Source organism: Pleurodeles waltl, chromosome 8, assembly GCF_031143425.1.
Source record: "Pleurodeles waltl isolate 20211129_DDA chromosome 8, aPleWal1.hap1.20221129, whole genome shotgun sequence".
In the NCBI taxonomy this organism is placed as follows: Eukaryota; Metazoa; Chordata; class Amphibia; order Caudata; family Salamandridae; genus Pleurodeles; species Pleurodeles waltl.
In genome coordinates this window covers 418,594,403-418,617,622 of record NC_090447.1, presented here as the reverse complement: position 1 = coordinate 418,617,622, position 23,220 = coordinate 418,594,403, and the positions used below count along the sequence as shown (strand labels likewise).

General features: G+C 44.5%; 1 protein-coding gene across 4 annotated transcripts in view; it reads left to right on the top strand.

The window, feature by feature from the left end:
• Positions 1-23,220, top strand: part of HERC2 (HECT and RLD domain containing E3 ubiquitin protein ligase 2) — a 1,448,528-nt gene that overhangs the window by 1,103,023 nt on the left and 322,285 nt on the right. For 3 of the 4 annotated variants that reach the window (XM_069204283.1, XM_069204284.1, XM_069204282.1), the window contains exon 72: positions 22,451-22,582. The exons of the other annotated variant lie outside the window; for it this stretch is intronic. In XM_069204283.1, the coding sequence (XP_069060384.1) occupies positions 22,451-22,582 (132 nt within the window). The remainder of the gene's footprint in view (positions 1-22,450; positions 22,583-23,220) is intronic. 4 annotated transcript variants of the gene reach the window in all.

The window sequence follows — 23,220 nt, the reverse complement described above, 5'->3', positions numbered from 1 at the left end:
TGCAAGCAAGGGAAATGGGCCCTTACCACTAGCTGATTGACATATTTGTGTTGGAGTTGGCTCCTTTCACCAAGAACTGGTGCCACCGCCCTACTGATTAATGATTCCTTTGTCCCTTTGCGCAGGTTGGGACACTGAAGAGTATTTTTACACAGTAGTACCCTGTAGAACAATAAAAGATGCTCACTTGAGGGGGGGTGCGGTCGGTAAGATGGCCTTTCAGTCGCACTAAACCTGTGTGCGCCAGGCACGCTGACGGAATCATGAACAATCCTCCCACCTAGGAGCCCATCTGAGCCCCGAACCGCCATGGACCTAAAATGTACGCCCGGCAGGGGCACATTTTGGTTTCGATTGCGTTCCCCTCTAAGCAGGCTTGGGCATCCAGGTCGTCTTGTGCAGAGGTAGGCGGGCCTGAAGGTACTCTACCGGAGGCGCAGCAGCCTGCCCTGCGGGCCTGCCTGTCCAACTTTCCCCGCTCAGGGATGCCGTATCTCCCTCCTGGAGGAGGGCGATCCCCCCCCTGTATCACGCTGGAGGCACGCATCAGCTGGTGCAGTGTCTGTGTGGCTGGGTTAGTTGGAGCTTCAGGGGCCCAATCTCGGACTGTGGCATTTGATGGTTTGCCTATTCAGGAGTGGCAAAAGCCTGGACCCACAACCCAGAGGTCAGTGCACCTACAGTTTGCACACCTGGCAATGGTACGCCCATAACAGGAGGCGCCACCTACCCTAAGCTCCACTTGTTTTCACACATGGAACGTGAGGAGTCTTGGCTCCTTTGTAAAACTTTATAGGACACACACCTACTTGAGACATGTGGGGATCCACATTGTACTGTTACAGGAGACACATCTGACAGATTGGGAGGCTCAGAAATAGCAGAAAAATGCAGGGGCAGTTGTAGTCACTGACTGAAGGAAGTTGGCCCTGTATATACTATTTCAAAGTAAGAAATAGTGTGCACAGAGTCCAAGGGATCCTCTTAGAGGTAAGATAGTGGCAAAAGTAGATAATTCTAATGCTTTATTTTGTGGTAGTGTGGTCGAGCAGTAGGCTTATCAGAGGGTAGTGTTATCATTTGTTGTACACACATAGGCAGTAACACAGACTCAAAGACTTACTCCAGGCCAATAGGTTTTTATATTGAAAAATATATTTTCTTAGTTTATTTTAAGAAGCACAGATTCAAGATTTACAGTTGATACTTTAAATGTAAGGTACTTCACTTAGATACTAAGGAACTTTGAATGAAAACAATATCATGTACAGTCTTTGTAAAAATGGCAATAATCTATTTTCAAAGTGGACACAGTTCAAAAATCAACAGTTCCTGGGGGAGGTAAGTAAAGGTTAGTTTTGGAGGTAAGTAAAACTCTTACAAGTCTCAAGTTTGGGGCATAGGCAGCCCACCGTTGGGGGTTCAAGGCAACCCCAAAGTTACGACACCAGCAGCTCAGGGCCGGTCAGGTGCAGAGGTCAAAGAGGTGCCCAAAACACATAGGTGCCTATGGGGAACAGGGGTGCCCTGGGTCAAGTCTGCCAGCAGGTAAGTACCTGCGCCCTCTGGGGGCAGACCAGGGGGGTTTTGTAGAGCACCGGGGGGACACGAGAAGGCCCACAAAGTACACCCTCAGCGGCACTGGGGCGGCCGGGTGCAGTGAGCAAAGCAGGCGTCGGGTTTTACATTGAAAACAATGGAGGGACCCGGGGGTCACTCCAGCGTTGCAGGCAGGCACAGGGGGCCTTCTCGGGACAGCCACCACCGGAGATAAGCAGAGGGTCGCCTAGGGGGGTCACTCTTGCGCTGAAGTTCGGTTCCTTCAGGTCCTGGGGGCTGCGGGTGCAGTGTTGGTTCCAGGCGTCGGGTCCCTTGTTGCAGGCAGTCGCAGTCAGGGGGAGCCTCTGGATTTTCTCTGCAGGCGTCGCTGTGGGGGCTCAGGGGGGTTGTCTCTGGTTACTCACGGGCTCGCAGTGGCCGGGGAGTCCTTCCTGAGGTGTTGGTTTTCTGCAGGTCGAGCCGGGGGCGTCGGGTGCAGAGTGTTAAGTCTCACGCTTCCGGCGGGAAACATGAAGTCTTTGGAAGTTGCATCTTTGTTGCAAAGAAGTTGCAGGTTTTGAACAGGGCCGCTGTTCACGGAAGTTTCTTGGTCCTGTGGGCCAGGGCAGTCCTCTGAGGCTTCAGAGGTCGCTGGTCCCTGTCAGATGCGTTGCTGGAGCAGGTTTTCGAAGTTGGAGACAGGCCGGTAGGGCTGGGGCCAAATCAGTTGTCGTCTTCCTCCTTCTCTGCAGGCTTGTAGGTCAGCAGTCCTTCTTCTTTCTTCAGGTTGCAGGAATCTGATTCCCTGGGATCTGGGGAGCCCCTAAATACTGAATTTAGGGGTGCGTTTAGTTCTGGGAGGGCAGTAGGCAGTGGCTACTCTCCTTGAGGGTGGCTACACCCTCTTTGTGCCTCCTCCCTGTGGGGAGGGGGGCACATCCCTAATCCTATTGAGGGAATCCTCCAAACTCAAGATGGAGGATTTCTCAAGGAAGGGGTCACCTCAGCTCAGGACACCATATGGGCAGTCCTGAATGGTGGGTGACTCCTTGTTTTTCTCATTATCTCCTCCAGCCTTGCAGACAAAAGTGGGGGCAGTGGCCGGAGGGGCTGGCATCTCCACTAGCTGGGATGCCCTGGGGCACTGTAACAAAAGGGGTGAGCCTTTGAGGCTCACCGCCAGGTGTTACAGTTCCTGCAGGGGGAGGTGAGAAGCACCTCCACCCAGTGCAGGCTTTGTTCCTGGCCACCGAGTGACAAAGGCACTCTCCCCATGTGGCCAGCAACATGTCTGGTGTGTGGCTGGCTGGCAGGAACTGGTCAGCCTACACTAGAAGTTGGGTATGTAGTCAGGGGGCATCTCTAAGATGCCCTCTGGGTGTATTTTACAATATATTGCACACTGGCATCAGTGTGCATTTATAGTGCTGAGAAGTTTGATACCAAACTTCCCAGTTTTCAGTGTAGCCATTATGGAACTGTGGAGTTCGTGTTTGACAAACTCCCAGACCATATACTCTTATGGCTACCCTGTACTTACAATGTCTAAGGTTTGGCTTAGACGCTGTAGGGGCATAGGGCTCATGCACATATGCCCTCACCTGTGGTATAGTGCACCCTGCCTTAGACCTGTAAGGCCTGCTAGAGGGGTGACTTACCTATGCCACACGCAGTGTGAGGTTGTCATGGCACTCTCAGGGGAGTGCCATGTCGACTTAGTCATTTTCTCCCCACCAGCACACACAAGCTGTGAAGCAGTGTGCATGTGCTGAGTGAGGGGTCCCTAGGGTGGCATAAGACATGCTGCAGCCCTTAGAGACCTTCCCTGGCATCAGGGCCCTTGGTACCAGGGGTACCAGTTACAAGGGACTTACCTGAGTGCCAGGGTTGTGCCAATTGTGGAGACAAAGGTACAGTTTAGGGAAAGAACACTGGTGCTGGGGCCTGGTTAGCAGGGTCCCAGCACACTTTCAAATCATAACTTAGAATCAGCAAAGGCAAAAAGTTAGGGGGTAACCATGCCAAGGAGGCATTTCCTTACACTGACTCACTCCTCCTATGCCAGAGGGGGTCTCCATCTGGGTGGCTCTTAGGTTCCGGTTTCAACAGCTTAGTCACTCAACAGACACAGAGGGAAGGTGTGGTGTCCTTTTACATGGTCGGTTGGATGGTGTGGAGATGTTCCTACTTAACATCTATGCTTCCAATACAGATTATGGTCCCTTTTTTGCATTCCAGAGGATGATCTTTTACAGTACATAGGCATGCCCGTCGTTTGGGCAGGGGATTTGTCTCATTCTCAAAGGCACAATGGATAGACACGTGCAAAGTTGGAATCTAAACCGAAAATGACCTTCAAATTACGTGAGACTGTGCAGACTGCAGTGTGTTGATACATGGTGAGAACTCCATCCAACGGATATGAAGCTTTCTTGCTCCTCCCCCACACACCATGTGCATAGTAGGCTGGAATGATTTCTCTTGACCACGAATGGGGCTTTGAACGTCCAATGGGTGAGGTACCAGGTATAATTTATTTCGGACCATGTCCCCTCCTATTAGAATGTGGAGTAGAGAGACACAGACCCTGTGTACATTTGTGGAAACTCCGTCTGGAGGCTCTTGGAGACTCAGAATTTTAAGTGGACATGCTGCTGGTGCTATGAGCTGCTTTGAAAATAAACTCTACCGAGACACGTGGCATTGACTAGGCAGTATGATTTCTTTTGGAACATGCCCCCCCTCCTATTAGAATGTGAATTAGGGAGACACAGACCTTGTGTACCTTTGTGGAAACTCCGACTGAATGCTCTTGGAGACCCGAAATTATAAGTGGACATGCAGAGGGCACTGCAAGCTATTTCGAGAATAATTGAAACTCTACGGAGAGGCAGGCATTGAGTGGGGCCCCTATAAAGTGTCTTACGTGGGGAAGCCTTGGAAAAGTAAATGGCACCCTGGTAAAACTCGACGAGAGCTGCTGGAGGGAGAAGCCCGATTTACCTGGCACCAATGGCAGATGGTGGGAGGAAAGGAGGAGGCTGAGGATCTCACGGATGCATACAGACAGGTTGCTGGCTTATTGGACCAGTTAGAGTTGTCATGTGAGGCAGGACTACTGTCAGAAACTGCATAGAGAGGGGGACCAGTCGGGTCATATGTTGGCCTGGTTTTTGAAGTGAGAAAAGCTGCCCCTGAGTTCCTTGTCTTGACCAGGGCACACAGGCAGTTGGTTATTGGTCAAGCAGCGATCAGCCTGGCTCTGCCGTAACACTTGGCAGATGTATATATGCCCCCCAGGGCAAGGGGTTGTTCGAAATAGAGATATGTTGCTCAATGGGGTCAGAATCCCTCAACTGGCAAAAAGTGTGGGGAGGACCTAGAGGGAGAAATACAATTGGATGAATTATGGGAGGCCCTCCAAATTTGGCCAGGGGGAGATGCCCAGGGACGGATGCCCAGGGACGGATGGCCTCCCTGTGGAGTTCTTTCAAGCATACTCCACTGATCTCCTTTTTAAATTCCTGGAAGCCTTCCTTAACGGTACCTTACCTGACCTTATGCAAGAGGCCCTCATAATTATGCTGCCAAAACCCTGTAAAGACCATAGAGACTAGGAATCGTACTGGCCTTATCTAAGCTCAACGTTGATGTCAAGCTGCTTGCAAAGGTCCTAAAGACTCGTCTGAGGCGGGTGGGTACCCGATTGATACATGCTGATCAATGTGGCTTTATGCCAAGGAGAGGCACCCACATGAACTTGCTGAGGCTTTCGCATGTCCTGCATGCCACCCAGATGTACTTATGGAAGGTTCTGGTGAGAATAGAACTCAGTCCACAAAACTTTCTGCACATGTGGGCCTCCATGTATGTCACACCTTGGCTGGATGGTGAATGCGATAGAGTGAAAGATCTTCATTTGAAAGGCTCACTTATAACTCTTGCAGAGGCAGGTGAGCTAGCCCCAGTCAATTTTTGTAGTATGCTTGCGTATCCTGCAAGGCTCACAAAATATGGACGGACTTCCCTGATGGGCCGGATGATTCCAAAGTACTGAAGGTACTGCTGGATCTGGGCTCGCATGATGGCCTCATCTCTGTTACCTGCTGCCCTGAAATGTGACAGGCTGGTAGGTACAACACTGGTTTGTCTTCAGTGGGAAAGAGACCTTGACATCCCACTCACCCACCCACTCACGGAAGGTGAGTGGAAGTGAGCCAAGGCACAAGTGTGGGAGACTGCTAGTAATGCTAGATTCAATGTTATTATCTCCACAGAGCATACCTGATTCCACAGGTCGGCTGACTGTTTACAGTGTGGTGACTCCTCTGCTGTTTCCATCCATGTTGTGAAGAGCTGTCTTGAACTGTACTTGTACTGGGCACAAGTAATACACTCAGTGACCCAGGTAAAAAGAACCCGGCTCGATCGGACAATCCAACACTGTCTTCTGGGTCTTCTGCCACTCCCTAAAGAGGGCGAGAAAATCAGATTCAGGTTTCACCTCCTATACTTGATGCTAGCCAGACGCCATATTGCTATCCACTGAGCACGTGCGACACCCCCGATGCATGACAAGTGGATGACCCATGTGCTGGAGTATAAAATAGTGGAAGATCTCCGCCTCCGGAAAGTTAGCACAGATGAACCCTCCTCCCACCCCTCACTGCTCCACTCCATAGATAGACCACACTATATGCTGATTATGACTGCAACCGTTGTCAGAATGGAGGAGCAGCTGAAACAATACAGCAATTGTTTAAAATGTTAATAAAGAAATATACTTAAGAAAAGATGCTCACTGTGTTTTTCTGCACCCTTCAAATAAAGTTTGAGTTTATAAATCTTTCAATATCCGTATGATACCAGTAAGACAATCATAAGCACAGGCAGTCAGGCTCAGAGAAAGGAATTTTCACTTAACTGAATAGTACCTTGTTGTACTGCGCATAACACCTTGTTAAACAATATAACACCTCTTTTCAAACAATGTAACACCTTGCTTTAACATATAGGAAACATCTCTTCACACGCTGAGGACAGCCCCTTAATGAATGTATGAGGAACATTTTTCAAAGAGCACATCTGTCTTTAATCTGCATAAATTACCTCTTTTAAATTGAGGCTTCTTGGTTCCTGGATATATAGCACAGGTGTCCCCACTGTAGCTTCTCTGATTGTGATGTGGGCCACAGAATACTTGCCTTCCGAATAGGTTGGGATAATAGAGGACGTGATCTGCTGCACTCATTTTAAATTAATCTCTTCCCTGCCTTTTGCATCACCTTTAAAAGGGCAACACCTGGGCGTGTTGTCCATCATGAGTGATCCCAGCACGAACTCTTCTAAAGATGTAATTTTAGGATTATACTTGTATTTCTGCTAGGACCGGTGCCCTCTTCACCAGGTCCGGTGGTTAACTCACCACATATGGCCACTTTTTAGCTCAACCATTCAGCCCAACTGATATAGAAGAATTGTTGTAAGAGGGCTTATTCTGTGGACAGTAAGGGACATAAACCTGAGACAGCCTCCGTACTTGGTGGGCTTTGGCGCTGATGATCTCACCCTGTAGGCATAGACACCTCTTATGATCTGTGGGTGGCCTCCTCCCTGCTATGCTTTACACATGAAAGTTGTGTTCACTGGTACAGTAAGGTATTTGTAGAAGATGAACAGTTTGATGAGGCACGGGGAGAGCTGCAATATCATTGTTCTATGCAGCATGTTTATGGTTTGTCCTAACAAAACCTTTTTTTTGCCTCTTTATTTTCAACAAGAGGTCGTTGTTTTTCCCATTCGCTGCCAGTCCTTTTCCTCCTCAGGTGCCAGGCCTTTTTTTGGCTATTTGGGGCAGTTTGCGCTTGGGCCCTCATAACTTTTAGTCCACATAAGCTGCCCGACAAATTTGCATCCTTTTTTCTCAACGTCCTAGGGATTCTAGAGGTACCCAGTGTTTGTGGGATCCCCTGTAGGAGACCTAGAAACTTGCCATAATACAGCCAAAATGTTTTTATTTTTATTTTTTTTAAATGGGGAAAAAGGGCTGCAGAAGAAGACTTGTGTTTTTTTTCCCCTGAAAATGGCATCAACAAAGGGTTTGCGGTGCAAAAATCACCATCTTCCCAGCTTTCAGAAAAAGGCAGACCTGGATCAGAAAACCACATTTTCCGCACAATTTTGGCATTTTACAGGGACATACCACATTTGTACTATTTTTTGTTATTTTAGCCTTCTTCCAGTAAGTGACACACATGGATGTAAAGCCAATGCTGGATCCCGGAAAGCTGAAAAGTAGAGAAAATTCTGAATTCAGCAAGGGGTCATTTGTGTAGACCCTACAAGGTTTTCCTATAGAAAATAACAGCGGAAATAAAAAGAATATTGAAATTGAGGTGAAAAAAACAGGCATTTCTCTCCACGTTTTACTCTGTAACTTTTTCCTGCAATGTCAGATTTTTAAAAGCAATATACCATTACACCTGCTGGACCCTTCTGGTTTCGGGGATACATATATTTTTTTATAATTATTTTTTTATTGCAAACAAAGCTCAGCATACAGTTGGAACACATATCAGTTTCACATTAATAGCAGCTCGTGCATGGTAAACAATAGTATCCGTAAACTAGACAACATTACACGACCACTGTACCTAAATCATCTCTTGTGCCTTGCTCTGTGGCTCTTCTCCTCCCGCCCCTCCCAAGGGTCCGGAATGGTAACCTGCTCCCCCCCAGTTATCCTACTGTGTCTCTGTATGCTGCCCATTTTTACTATATTTTCTCGTATTTCTTCATACATCCCCTGCTTTTGTAGGTTTTGATGATATATAGGGCTTGTAGGTACATCAAGACCCAGAGCCTATAAAGGAGCTGCACCTTGCATTGGGTTTTCATTGTGTGCTGGGTACACAGCAATTCATTTGGTGAAATATAAAGAGTGAAAAATAGGTATCAAGAAAACCTTTGTATTTCCAAAATGGCACAAGATAAGGTGTTGAAAAGCAGTGGTTATTTGCACATCTCTGAATTCAGGGGTCCCCACACTAGCATAAGAATTACAGGACATTTCTCAAATAGTCATCTTTTTTACACACTGTCTTTCACTTGGAAGGGAAAAATGTAGATAAAGACAAAGGGCAATAACACTTGTTCTTCTATTCTCTGTTCCCCCAAGTCTCCCAATAAAAATTGTACCTCACTTGCGTGGGTAGGCTGTAGTATGCATGAGAGAATAGTAAGAGAATCCTTAGGAGTAGTGTAGAACTGGGTGATAGAATTGTGGGATGTGGTAAGAGGCTGTGACAGTGAAGCTGGCAGTTGGATGCTGTTTGGATGTGACCTCTGTTATTGGAATAAACATATATTGGATTACATCTTTGGCATCTTCCTTTCATCTTGGAGCAACATACTTCTATATTACACTGGCGACGAGGATGGGATGCAAGTTTTTTTTTATCCCAGTGCCATTATTTCATGGCACACTGGGGAACAGAGGTCTCAACAAGGAACTTTAAGGACACGAAGCACAAGAAAGGTGAGCGCGTATTCAGGGAGTTTCACATTTTCTTCTCTAAGCGCGTTAATTTAAAAAAAAAAAAAAAAAAACAATTCCGCCGCTTTCAGCTGAGGCCGGCAGTTGAATGCGTGCCAGCAGTTGAACGCGTGCCAGCTGTCTCGCGTGCATTTCCATGGAGACTGCATAGCTTCCGCCGCGCGCCAGCTACATTGTGTGTTTGGGACGTGCTGCGCGTCAGCTGTGCGCGTGCGTTCCCATGGATATTTAACACGCGTGCCAGCTGCATCATCTGTATTCTGAATTTTCCGCGTGCAGCAGAATTAAAAGACTTCAGCTGAGCTGTGCGCCAGCTGCATCGTCTGTGTTCTTATAGCTGTAAGCTATAAGCGGAGCAACAAATTTGAAATTCAAGCACCTCTACATTGTTCTACAGTGATCTAAGGAGTAACTAGGGATCAAATAGCAGTACTGGGCAGTAAATGCCACAACCAAAGCAGATGGACAGCCTGTAAGGGATAATAATTCACGATTTGAACTGTGAATTTGTAAACACACAGGAATAAAGATTGGAAACCACATTTCTAAATTCTGAGTTTTGTTTTTCAACAGTGTCGTGCCATTAAAAGACTTGCACTCTGGGAAGCTGTGATTTCATTCAAACGGAAGTTCTTCATGATGCAGAATGTCACTGCACCTCCTTTCTTTTTGGCCATGCCAGGAGAACCACCTATTAAATGGCAAAAGTGGAAGAAGGTTTTTGAGAGATATGCAAAGGTGTGTGGCGCATCTTTAAGCATTGAAAGGAAGACTGCGCTACTTTTACATTGTTTAGGTTCAGAGGGTCAGGAAGTGTTTGACAATCTTCCAGACATTTTTGATGAGAACCTAAATGAATATGAGACATGCATAGAAAAACTAGATAGACATTACATTCCGAAAATTAGCACCATACTCGAAAGATATCATTTTGGCAAGAGGAATCAAGGAGAGTGTGAAACTGTGGAAGGCTATGTTACAGCTCTTAGAAAATTGGCTTCATCTTGCGAGTTTGGACCTTTGTCAGAGGAGAGGATCAGAGATCAGTTTATGTTGGGCTGTAACATAGAAAGAGTAAGGGAAGAAATTTGGCAAAAGGATGATCCATCATTGGATGAAGTCTTAGTGTTAGCCAAGAAAATTGAACACTCACTCATGTGTGTTGAAACGATAAAGAAGGAAGAGAACAAGAGTGAAAATGTACAACTGGTCAAGGACAAACGAGAGATTCCAGTAAAGCAGAGTTATAGGAAGGAAAAGAGAGCTACTTTTCAAGGGAAGTGTTTTCGTTGTGGCAAGCAGGGTCACATGGCATATGATAAGAACTGCCTGGCAATTAAGGTGGTTTGCAACTTGTGTAAAAAGAAAGGGCATTTTGCTAGTTTTTGCAAGTCTAAAAATAGTGTATATGGTGTTAATAATGATTCAGACACCAATGATGGGGATGAATTCAAGTGTGGCCAAATTGTCCTTCAGGTTGGAGGAGAGAGAAGGAAAGGACCTGTTGATGAAGTTTTGGTGGATGGTGAAAGAACTAAGGTTCTTTTCGATTCTGGAGCAAAGATAACCATCATTTCGAAAGAATTCTATTTGGGAAAACTCAAAGACAAAGTAAAGTTATTCAAACCAGATATAACGCCTCATGCTTATGGTGGAGAACCTATTAAGCTGCATGGGTATTTTTGGGGTATACTTCAATACAAACACAAATATACTAATGCGAAGATTTACGTGTCCAAGAAGGGTGACAGTATTCTGAGTTGGTTCCATCAGAAAGATTTGGACGTGATACTTGATCCGAATAATGACCCCCCAGTGAAAATTAGAGATCAAGTGGGGGTGAATGAGATTGTAGAACCTGGAGGGGCTACTGCTCAACAAACCACAGGTGATGATGATTTTGTGGCAAAACTTAAGTTGAGAGTTCCCTTGATCTTTCAAAATAAACTGGGGTGTCTTCGACACTATGTACATCATATTCACCTCAAAGAAGGAGCGAAACCTGTATGCAGCAAAGTTCGTGGTGTACCAGTAGCTTTGCGTGAAGAAATGAAATTGGAACTGGGGAGGCTTCAGAAGGAAGGGATCATCGAAGAAGTCGAGGGAACTGAATGGTTGGCACCAGTGGTTGCAGCCAGGAAAGCGAATGGGAGTCTTCGCTTATGTGTGGACTTGAGAGAATTAAACAAACATGTGATTGTAGATAGATATCCCTTACCAAACATTTCTGATATATTGATGTTGCTGCAAGGAGCAAAAGTGTTTTCCACAATAGATCTGACGTCGGCATATCATCAGATTAGGTTAACTGAACAGTCTAAAGATCTCACTGCTTTTGTCACTCCGTTTGGAACATTCAGGTACACCAGGTTACCATTTGGGTTGATATCTGCAGCCTCGGTCTTTCAAAGGATGTTGGAAAAAGTTTTGAAGGATTTGGAAGGTGTTAGGATTTACCAAGACGATGTCTTGGTATTTGGTAGAAATAGTTCTGAGCATGAAAGAAGAGTATTTGAAGTCTTGGAGAGGCTGGGAGAGTGTGGTTTGACCGTTAAAATGGAGAAGTGTAAATTTCAAAGGGACTCCATTGAGTATTTGGGACATACGATCACTGGAGGAGGTATTTCACCAAAGAAAGAGCTTGTAGATACCATTAGGAAGTTACAGTCACCACTTAATAAAGAGGAACTGATGAAATTCATTGGGATGGCTGAGTATTATGGGAAGTTTATCAAGAATTTTGCTGAAATGTGTGTGAATATGAGGAGGTTATTACGGAAAGGTGTAGAGTTTGTATGGAGTGAGGAGTGTGAAAGTGAATTTAAAGAAATTAAGGAGAAGTTGGTTAGGGCTCCCAAATTGAAGAATTTTAATCCTAATCTTTCATCAGTTTTGATCACTGATGCCAGTGCGAAAGGTCTTGGAGCTGTTCTGCAACAAGGTGATCATAAATCTGAGCAAGTGGTTTTGTTTTTGTCGCGAGCTCTAAGGAATGCTGAGTTGAACTTCTCGGTAATCGAGAAGGAAGCTTTAGCGGTACACTGGGCTGTGAAGAAGCTCAAGAATTTGCTGTGGGGCACCAAATTTGAGGTTAGAACAGATCATAAACCTCTTTGTGAGATCTTTAAAAGGAAAGGAGTTGATGCGATATCAAGTAGGATCACGAAGTGGGTGGTATCATTACAGGACTTTGATTTTGAGATTAGATACATTCCTGGAGCGCAAAACAGGGTGGTTGACACATTATCAAGGCTGGTACGGATGACAGAAGATAACCAGTTGGGAGAAGGGAGTGAAGAGGATTTGGATGATGAAGTGGTATGTGAAATTGAAGGAAGTGGTTTTGATGACAGTGTTGAGACTAAAGAAAGATGGAGGAGAGAATGCGAGTTAGATTGCACAATGGTTGAAATACTTTCCTTGATAGAGAGAGGTTGGGGGAACAGGAATGAAGGGAGTTTGGAGACTCAGAAGTTTTGGCATGTGAGGGGGGAATTGTCAAGTAGAGATGGTCTGCTGTTTAGGGGTACAAGACTAATTCCTCCCATCACATTAAGACAGGAGCTTATTTCCCTTGCCCACTCGGGTCATCAAGGTGTTTCAAAAACCAAAGTAAGATTGCGTTTGACGTACTGGTGGCCAGGAATGGACAGTCAGGTATAGAGAATCATTAGAGAGTGTATGCAGTGTGTAATGAGCGAGAAATCTATCAAACCCAGGGTTCAGCCCATGGAGATTAGAGATCGTCCCACTCAGCCGTGGGAGGAAGTTGCGTTTGATATTTTAGGGCCTATTCGTGGAGAGGGTTGTGATGTATATCTCCTCGTGCTGGTGGATGTGTTCTCAAGGTGGCCGGAGATCAAATTTACTAGGGGCATTGAGACAAAGCACGTCATTGGTTTTCTGAAAGAAGTGTTTGGCAGAGAGGGTATTCCCAAAGTTATCCTCACAGACAATGGTGTGCAGTTAGTGTCTAAAGAGATGGAACAATTTTTAGCGGACTGTTCCATACGGCACAAGAAGTGTGCGCTTTATCATCCCGAAACCAACGGCATGGTAGAGCGTTTCAATAGGGTATTGAAGGAGACTATAGCTTTGGCCAAGGGTAGTGGATTGAATTGGAGGAAAGAAGTGACGAAAAGGGTTGAGGCTTACAGGGTCTCACCTCACTCCACTACAGGTAAAACACCATTTGAATTACTCAGAGCCAGACACCCTAATACGTTTTTGTCTCCCAGGTGGGTGAATGATATGGAGTCAAGGACAGGTGTGATATTATCAGATGGATGTTGGAGAGAGAGGGAGCAAAAGAAAATAGAAGCTCGAAAAAATATTTTGATTCAAGGAAGTCAACACAAACAACTAAAGTTAAAGTAGGTGATTGGGTACTTATTCGTGGACCTTTAAGCAAAGGGAGAGGCATGGATAAATCTAAGCCTGTAAGAGTGGTTAAAGTGTTCAACAATGCAATAAGAACAGAAGATTCTAGGATGTGGAATCTTATTCGGGTGGTGGTTCTCAAATGTAATAAGTTTAGAAAGACTCTTAATGATAGTTTGGTTAATTCTGTTTCACCAATATGTTAATTAGAACAAATGTATGTAGCAATGTTGTTTTTCTTGATACTTATTCTTGAACAAATGTATGTAGCAATTTTTGTTTAACTTTTAGTTCTTATTGTTTTTGTTTTGTTTGTTAATTGATAAAAGGGGGAGGTGTGTAGTATGCATGAGAGAATAGTAAGAGAATCCTTAGGAGTAGTGTAGAACTGGGTGAGGTCATAGAATTGTGGGATGTGGTAAGAGGCTGTGACAGTGAAGCTGGCAGTTGGATGCTGTTTGGATGGGACCTCTGTTATTGGAATAAACTTATATTGGATTACATCTTTGGCATCTTCCTTTCATCTTGGAGCAACATACTTCGATATTACATAGGCCTAATGCCCATGACAGAAAACACAACAAGGACATATCACATTTTTACATTGAAATCTGACATGTTTTTTGGGAAGTGCCTAGCTGTGGATTTTGGCCTCTAGCTCAGCCGGCACCTTGGGAAGCCTACCAAACCTGTGCATTTTTTTAAACTAGACACCTAGGGAAATCCAGGATGGGGTGACTTGTGGGGCTCTCGCCAGGCTCTGTTACCCAGAATCCTTTTGCAAAAAAACACTTTTTCCTCACATTTCGGTGATAGTAAGTTCTGGAATCTGAGGGGGGTCGCTAACTTCCTTCTACCGAGCATTCCTTCACATCTCCTGATAAAAAATTATACCTCACTTGTGTGGGTAGGGTAGGCTTAGTGCCTGCAACAGGAAATGCTCCAAAACACTATGTGGACACTTCAAAATGATCAAATACAAAACTACCTGTTTTTTTCCGGGGGGGGGGGGGGGGGGGAATCTGCGTTTTTGGTCCTGGGCTCAGCAACCATATAGGGAAACCTACCAAACCCAGACATTTCTGAAAACTAGACATATCTTTGTGCTGTGTTTGGTGAGTGAGTTGGTGTAGAGGAACATGCATGCTTGTTTGGCATGTTGTTTGGGTGGCTGGTTTGTGTGAGTATGAATGAGTTGTGTGCTGCGGGAATAGTTGGTGTAGGGTGTGGGAGAATGCATTAAATCTTGCAGGAGATGCATGTGAACACTCCTGTCTTGTGTGTTGCTTTGTGGCAGCAGTGCCGTGAACGACAGCCAGGATTGAGAGCACAGAGGAACAGAGGAAGGTGGTGGGGAGGCCCAGGGTTCCTGGTGCTTGGCATGATCCAGGCTCAGACGATCTTGAATTTAGATCATCTGTGGTGCAGCTACCAGTAAATAGGTCCTTGGGAGAGGAGTGCAGGGGAGTGCAGGGTACTGTGCTTGAGAAACCAGTGATGTCATCTCCTCAGTAGAAGGGTGATGGGAAATCCATTGATGTCCCTTCCTCTGCAGATGGATGATGTGAAATACTGTGATGCCACTTCCTCTGCAAATGGATGATGGGAAATCTAGGAATGTCACTTGCTGTGCATATGAATGATGGGAAATCCAGTGATGCCATTCCTTGTGCAGATTGCTGATCAACTATAGTGGTACATTTTTTACTAAACTGACCCCTATAAGATGGATTTGAAAAAATGTCTCCACTTTTTTGTGTGGACATTGGCTAATTAGTCTGTGCAGAAAACTGGGTGATATCCCATGCGCCTAGCCAACTACAACCAGCCATCCCTTCCCATTCAAACTATGATTGACACATTTACGCACCTTGTGAAGAAATATAGACCTGGACCCCAACAGAGGATGCAATAGCAACCCTCCTTTGTGGCCCTAGTCCTGACATGCAGTGTGCATGCCATATGCAGTCATATTCATGTCCATAGGTATTATTAATACATGTTTAGTTACTGTAAAAAATGCCTCCCTGCACCCTTGCAGAAGGATGTGACAGCAACCCTTTTTTTAAATTGAGGTTCTGTCGTGGCATATCCATGATCAAAGCAAACATCCCACACTTAGCTATCCATATTGGGAGTGGGAACTTTATAAGTGGCATGTGAGTAAATTAATTCCTTGCCTCCTGCCAGAAGATGCAACAGGAACCCTCATTTATGGATCAAGATCTGACACGCCGTTGAATAAGTTGTATGTAGTTAGGGAGCGTTCCCTGGAACTCAGTGACACAGCTCCTCACTGCTACATTCGTGTGTCACTTTACTCTGAATACTCTATCACACAAGGTCCTCTACTACCAGTAGGTTGGTTCCAGTTGTAGCAAGCTGGCCTGGTGTGTGGTGAGAACCTGTGGTGTTATCACCTTATACCAGTTCCAGGTTTCCCAATTAGTGAGTTGTAGACAGTGTCTAGGAAGCCAGGGCTCTCTAGAGGTAGCTGTGGATGAGCAGCCAAGACTTATCTAGGAGACATGCAAAGCTTATGCAATACTGCCGCACCCGAGCCCCCCGGCCCAGGTCCACGACATTCCTTACAGCTTTTTCTTGCTCCCAGGACCCCCACCAATATGTGTACATATCATATTTAGCATTTCCTCGTGCAACAGTATTTGAGGAATTTATATGAACGTGGAAGCTACTCAACACTGCTTCCTGTTTAAATTGGTTCAGCTTTTTGATCCTTGAAACTCCTCACACCAGTTTAAGTTAGTTGTGTGAAACTTTTGCCACTGAAAAGCTAGACCTAAAGCACAAAACATTGTGGCCAAGGAAAGCTAACAAGGGGCTTGGCAGGGCCACGTGGCAGGGACAAAATCGTTAAGTAAATGTGCCTCAAATGTGATGACCAAAGTGAATCTTAACTAAGATCGTAGCCATAACACAATGATCACACAGCACGAGGGAAACAGACCATTAGCAAACCTTTGTACACACAATTCAGAACAAATTGCAGAGTGTTCTCCTTTTGTGTAGCCCTTAGTTGTTGTGATGAAAAGCTAGAATGTGCTGGTTATGTTGTCCGACATCATCATGATGCTCTGCCAGGACAAATTATGGAAAAGCTGTAGACTACTTTCTCCCCTCATGCCCATATTTGTTTGTTTTTTAACGATTCATAGCTCGCTTTGTTGCCGCCACTTAACAATTCAAAGATCAGAACAGCAAGGCAGGTCTGCTAAGTCACCTGAGGTAACTCATATTAAAGTAGGAGCTTTCTTAATCTGAAGGTTTCACAGTGGCTATTCTTATTTATTTCATTGAGGATATGATTTTGCTAGCAACAAATTTGAAATATCATTGGTTCCTGAATGGCTAGCTATGCAGGGGATTTTGAGAGTCAAATTTCAAGATATAGTATACACCCCTATTGAAACGTGGTTGTACTAAACAGTACTACTCCTACTACATGCTTCTACCTGGATCCCTTAAGTGTCCACACTGATTGATACAAGGCTAAATAGAAAAAGAGGCAAATAAGGAGGACTTTCTTTGCTGACGTATGCAGGAGTTCAAGTATGGTGCAATTGTAGGTGCTTTTGGTCCAAATGGAAATATGTAGGGCTATAGTGCGATGTTTATTACACCAATTTATCAAGCACTGCAGCTAGTGACTCTTGTTCTCTTGTGGAAGCTAGTTTTATTCTTTTCATTCGCTAGATTGTTTTGTTCCATGATAAATGGGCCACCCTGGTAAACAGCATCAATGCCAGCACCAACAAAAGCACAGAAATCTTCACCATTGGGAAGGATTTCACTACACCAGCGGCTGCCTCCAACACAACCACTCCCCTCCCAGGACCTCTGCACCATTTCTCTCAATTCTTCAGCAACAGACTCACCACCATTTACAGCACCTTCAACCCTCTATCTGGTCCTGACAGACCTCTGCAAACCCCTCCCGATCGTAGCCAAAGAACCAATGCTACCCACATGGCCGGTCATCACCCAGAAGTAACTGCTGCCACTATGAAGTCCATCCACTCAGGTGCCCCATTGAACCCCATGTCCCTTCCACACCTACTTCAGAGGACTGCAGCCCATCAGTGCTTTGCTCACACCCACTCGGAATGCCTCGACCACTTCTGCGACTTTCCCTGACTCTTAGGACAACGCAACTGTCCTCCCCTTGCTGAAGAAACCCTCCACGGAGCCTCTGACGCCCGCCAACTACATACTGATCTCACTGTTACCTTTCCTGGCCAAAGTTCTAGAGAAAATCAATGGATGCCGCAATTAATATGTCAACAACTACCAACTCTGCAACACCATTCAGTCGGGTTTCAGACCCAGCCACAGCATGGAAACTGCCTGTAGGAAAGTAGGATATTTCTGACATAGTTACCCCCACTTTTTGCATGGTTTCATTGTGTTTAGACTGTAGTACAATGGGATCTTGTCAACCGGGACCCCAGTGTTTGTGCTCACTCCCCTAAAATTGACTTGATAAGTGATTCCTTCACCCACCATTGGCATACTGGGGTCCCCCTGTAAGTCCCTGCTATATGGTACTTAGGGCCCCTGGGCATTGGTACCCCAGGAGTCTCCCATGTAGCATGTATTATGCCACCCATGAGAGCCCAGGCAAACCGTGCCTGCAAGCCTGCCATTGCAGCCTGATTGAAATGGTGCATGCACCTTTCACTTTAGATATAAGGCTTGCCTTATATCACGTTTACTGCACTTGGACACTGTAAGTCACCCCTACGATAGGCCCTTCAGCCCAAGGGCAGGGTGTATGGTTCTGAGTGTGAGGGTACCCCTGCACAAACAGTGGTTTCCCTACAAACCCCAGACTCCATTCTCTGGGCTTTGTAAGTGTGGGGAAGACATCTTATGGTATGCAGTGGACCGGTCAACACGAGATGTCCAACTACGTAATGGCTTCTCCGAACCCAGGCATGTTTGGTATCAAACATATTGGAAGCATGCAGCTACACCAATTCCAGTGTTAGTTGCATGATACCATGTAATATGGGGGTTCTTTACAGCATCCCCCATATTTACCTGTACAACCTTGCAGGATCTGCACGCAAGCCTGTGAAGTTGCCAACCCTAGACACCGTTCTACCCTCCTGCTGATGAGCCTAACTCGAGCAGAAGACAGAACAAATCATTTCATGTAAGGTAGAGGTGTGACCACCTCTCCCTTAGAAATGGGTGTCTCTAGGCTTGGCTGGGCTGGGCTGGGCTGGGGCGGGGAGGCCTCTGAATACCTTTCATGTAACGAGTTTTTCATAGTAAGGGCCATTGGACCAAATTTATGTAGTGCTATCTACCCAGTTGGGACACGTGGTCATTAATGTGTCAAGATTTCTGCTTAAACAATTATGCATACTCCAGTTGCTTCACTACTCTTTAATGAGGAGCAGGATAAAGCATGCATTTATGCTTCAGGGCTTTTAGTTTCACCAGAGGCAATTGTCAGCTGTTTATTGTCAGGGATAGACTGTTCATGGCTTTCGATAGAGCCTTCTTCCCCTTGAGGCTGTTCGCATTACTTCCTTACAGAATATGGAATTAGGTATTTTAGCATAGTTCCCTGGCCGATGCTCTCCTCTCCGCTGGTACCAGAACCAAATGACTTGTTCTTATTCAAGGCCTTTTGAAAAAGAAAAACACTGCTAGCCTTGAAACTTACTAGATGTTTAATTAGTCTCATTGGTCAGCTCTGGGCATCACTCAGGTTGCTTCTCACTCCTGTGGTCGCACATTTCTGTCATATTCATTTTAAAATCGACACAAGTGACTACCTAGAAACATTTCCTTAAGCATCTGCCTTCAGATCCTATTGAAAAGGCATGTAAAGTGTTGAACATCCTCTATACCCTACCTGCAGACTCCTCACCTTATGAGCCTTCAAATGCAAGAATTGACCTGGAAAATTTGAAATAGCTCACATGTGCCAGTAAGTGATGCCATGGTTCCAACTCGACACTGCTGTGATACCTCAGAGCAAATATTTCACCACTGCTGCTTTTGGATGTTAGTTCCTTTTTCCCACCATTCTGATCCAAAGGTTTGCTTCTTTTCTGTTTGTCTCAAAACAAATGTTTTCCAGTGCTTTTATAGAAGTGACATGAGAGATGGCCAGGTGATCATGAATGTCACTTGTGTTGCTCTTGAGGTTTTTGTTTGGGCTGAAAGAATGCCTGCTCTTTTGGTTTGGACTCTTCACACGCCCCAGGACAGCTTCTAGTCATCGGTCTTGGACTGGAAGAGAGCATCTTTCACGTCTCAAGGTCGCAATGAATGACCGAGTTGGTGTCTCATTGGTCCTATTCTCCAGAATTCCTCTGGTTTCATTGTTTATCCTGAGGCTGCCCCTGATTGCCCGCAGCTGTCCCTTCAGAAGATTTTCTTTTTAAGGCAGTCTTGGTGAAGACAGAGTGTGTCCTAGAAGTGTCTTTGCAAGTTGCAGGTCATAGGGACTGTTGCTTGTTGTCATCACCCAGCTCCAGAAGAATATCCGGCTCCTGTTTATTTGTATTTGTTTTTTTAAACGAGTTTTCATAAGGGTTAATGCCATCCTTATCATCTCAGAGAGTTTCAGTGGGTTGAGTAGGTAGAGAAGGCATTGTATACTTTGGGAAGCCTAGCTGTTCGTTTCTGCAATGCAACAAACAAGAGCAAGGTTCATCAACTCATACAATTAAGTAGGAACAAGTGTCTGTTCTGTTTAAACTCATTACAGTTAATTTGCTAGCTTTTTTTCTTTTTAGAGCATCATTGTATAAAGACTGATCAGTTTTCACATGCCAGAAGAATGCACTTAACAACAGCCAAACAGTGTATTTGTGATCTGCAGTTAAAGGAATGCAGTTTAACAATTGGATTTGTATGCTATCGGTTTTGTATATATGTATGGCCTAAACATTATCCGGGCTGCTTTGGCTCACGGAAATAGGATTAATTCCTAATGCAGTTTTGTTGCTTTGTGGTGCTCATAGTGGTTTTCAAAATATAAATTTCAGTTGCAGTGTGTGGAAAAATCACACGTCTTGAAAGTCGCAAACTTTGGGGAATGTTGTTAAACAGAAGAATTTTCTCACTTTTCTACTTTTTGTAAGATATTTCTTCCATTCAGGGTGGGCTTGTTTTCTTAGATTTTCTGTAATTATTTTCTCACAGTTTCGTAACACCTTCAAAAGTTGTGCCTGTTCCAAAGTTCAGTGGAGATGTTGATTGTATTTCTCATTCACTTCACTGAGAAAAGAAAAACATAATCTGGTTTATTCTGAATTCCCTGTTACCTTGAATCAATCTGCCAATCTCTTTACAGAGTTAGGAAATGGCGGTTGGTTTCTATTTACGTCGGGTGGCGGGGGGTGGTATACAATAACAATCATTTAAAAAAAAAAAAAAATGAGGTGCTTAGCTGACTGTGACAAGTCTCCCTCTCCTCACGGCGGCGGCGTCCTCTCGTTATGGCTTCAATGCAGCGCGGGGACCAGGAAACGCGCTACTAAATCCAGATGCTGGTTTCATTCTCGTAACCAGCATGAAACAAGCGTCAGGATTGGTGGGAGCGGGCTCTCTCAGCGCTCACCAGAGCACTGGAGGCCTGTGCTTTCTCTAACCCAGCTGTCTTATGACAGCTTGTTTAGAGATGTTTAAAGTACGCAAGACGGCCGACCAAAGGGAAATGCGCAGTTTAAACAAGTGTGCACCTCTCCCTGCTGCTGTCACTCAACAGCTCTTGCCCCGGGGTACTGAAAGATAAAATGGTAATAAAGAAAGTTTATTACTATTTTATTTTTCAGCTCTGGGGCATTTTTGTAGCGGGCGACGCTCCTCTGCTCATGTGGAGGGCCTGCCCTGGAGTTAGGGCACTGAGAAGAATTTGCCACAGAAGAATTAATTCACCTGTATTGATACATTTAAATTTTGCAACATGCCTTTGGAGTGGAGTAATGGAAATGTTTGTAGCCAGCATGACATGAAAAAAGAAAGGATGTAGCTGTTAGTAACAAGGCTTAAGTGGATATTACCTCTACTAACATTCACATATTTTCATTTATTGTCTGTTAGACTATTCGATACACATGTCACATAGACAAGGGCTATTAACTTCTTGAAGTAATATTGTGCTGGATGACTGTGCAGGTTCCAGCTCTTCTGTATTAAAAACAGTGCACATGTTGCATAAAGATCAATCAAACAAAGCCGAACAGCCCATCTGTAAGGGAGTGCAATGAGTGAGATAAACTTGGTAACCTTTGATCTCTGGTATCTTAGTACATCTAATGGGTAAAGATACACCAACATCTCCATCCTTTGCTAGAATTTCGTATTAGTTTGCCAATGGTACATTTAGGTTGCGCTCCACAGGATGCACCAAGAGTATATTTAGGTTGTACTCACTAGGATGTGCCAATTTATTTAAATACTGTGTACTTAATCCGATACCTTCTGATGCTGGAACTGTCCATTAAATAGCAGTTATTCTTAGTAAAATGCCCCCTTCCAGTGGTTGCGGTTTGAAAATGTAATGCTAACATTTGTTGTGAACATTTTATTGGTTGCTGCAAATTGTAAAATGTTAAAGCTTGTGTCAACATATCTTTTCAGCCCTGGCAATTATTTTATATGTCTGTAATGTTATTTCATGGGGCGTTAGTTGAACTTGCAATTCATAATTTCTGCATGTTATAGTTTAAAAAAACAAAAAATAAAACGAGTAACATTTCTAAGAACAGCTGTCAGAACAGAGATGTAAAATGTATGACACTCAAAGGCAGGAGCGGAGCTGCTGATTCTCTGCTTCTTTTCCTTTTAGAAATGTATGTTTTATGCAGTATATGCTAACCTGTTAATATGTAAATATTGTTTAATAATGGGCTTAGAATAACATCAGGGATTGCCTTATCCATGTGATTGGAATATATGGTTATCTCACTATATGATATCTTACTGTATTAGGTCGGGAGTGGTCAGACTGGTCCAGTGAGCTGCGCATTCCGGGGGATGAATTGAAATGGAAGTTTATTAGTGATGGCTCTGTCAATGGGTGGGGTTGGCGGTTCACTGTCTACCCAATAATGCCTGCAGCAGGTATGATCTATTGGTTTTATCTTCTCCATTGTTGGGTCACAGATTGACACTTTTCACCATAGTGGGGGTCCATATGTTCATTTGAAAATGTTGCCTTGTTTAGTTCTTTTACTCTTCCTGAGCAGTGGCAAGACTCACATAAGCCAATAAGAGCATACCCACCATTTTAGATACAGAAACATTAAGGGGAGGGGGGGTCCTCATGACTAAGTGTGCACGTCCTGCACATACACCTCATACAGTTGAAGTGCTTATCCTTGTAAACAGGTTTTGGGTCTCACCAGGGATGTTTTAAATATTTGTGACCCTTGTAGACGTAAAAGTGATTTTTAGGCTATAGGCTTTAACGTGGCATAAGAGAATGTGTGGGAAACCTGCATGTTTAACTTGTTAAAACAAATAACACCTTAATGCTGTTTATGTTCACATTTACTCTGCATATATACATTTGCTGCAAAAAATACAAATGTATTGGAATATTTTAATTATTGTCCGTTTTTGCATTCTACCTCCGTCTACTTTTAGATGGTTGGGTCAGTGTGGCTTTTTAAGAAGCATACTATTTGTCTCCTAAAAGCACTCTAAGAAGTGAAATCTTACGATTATCAACTGGATGTCACAGACATGTTTCTTATTTT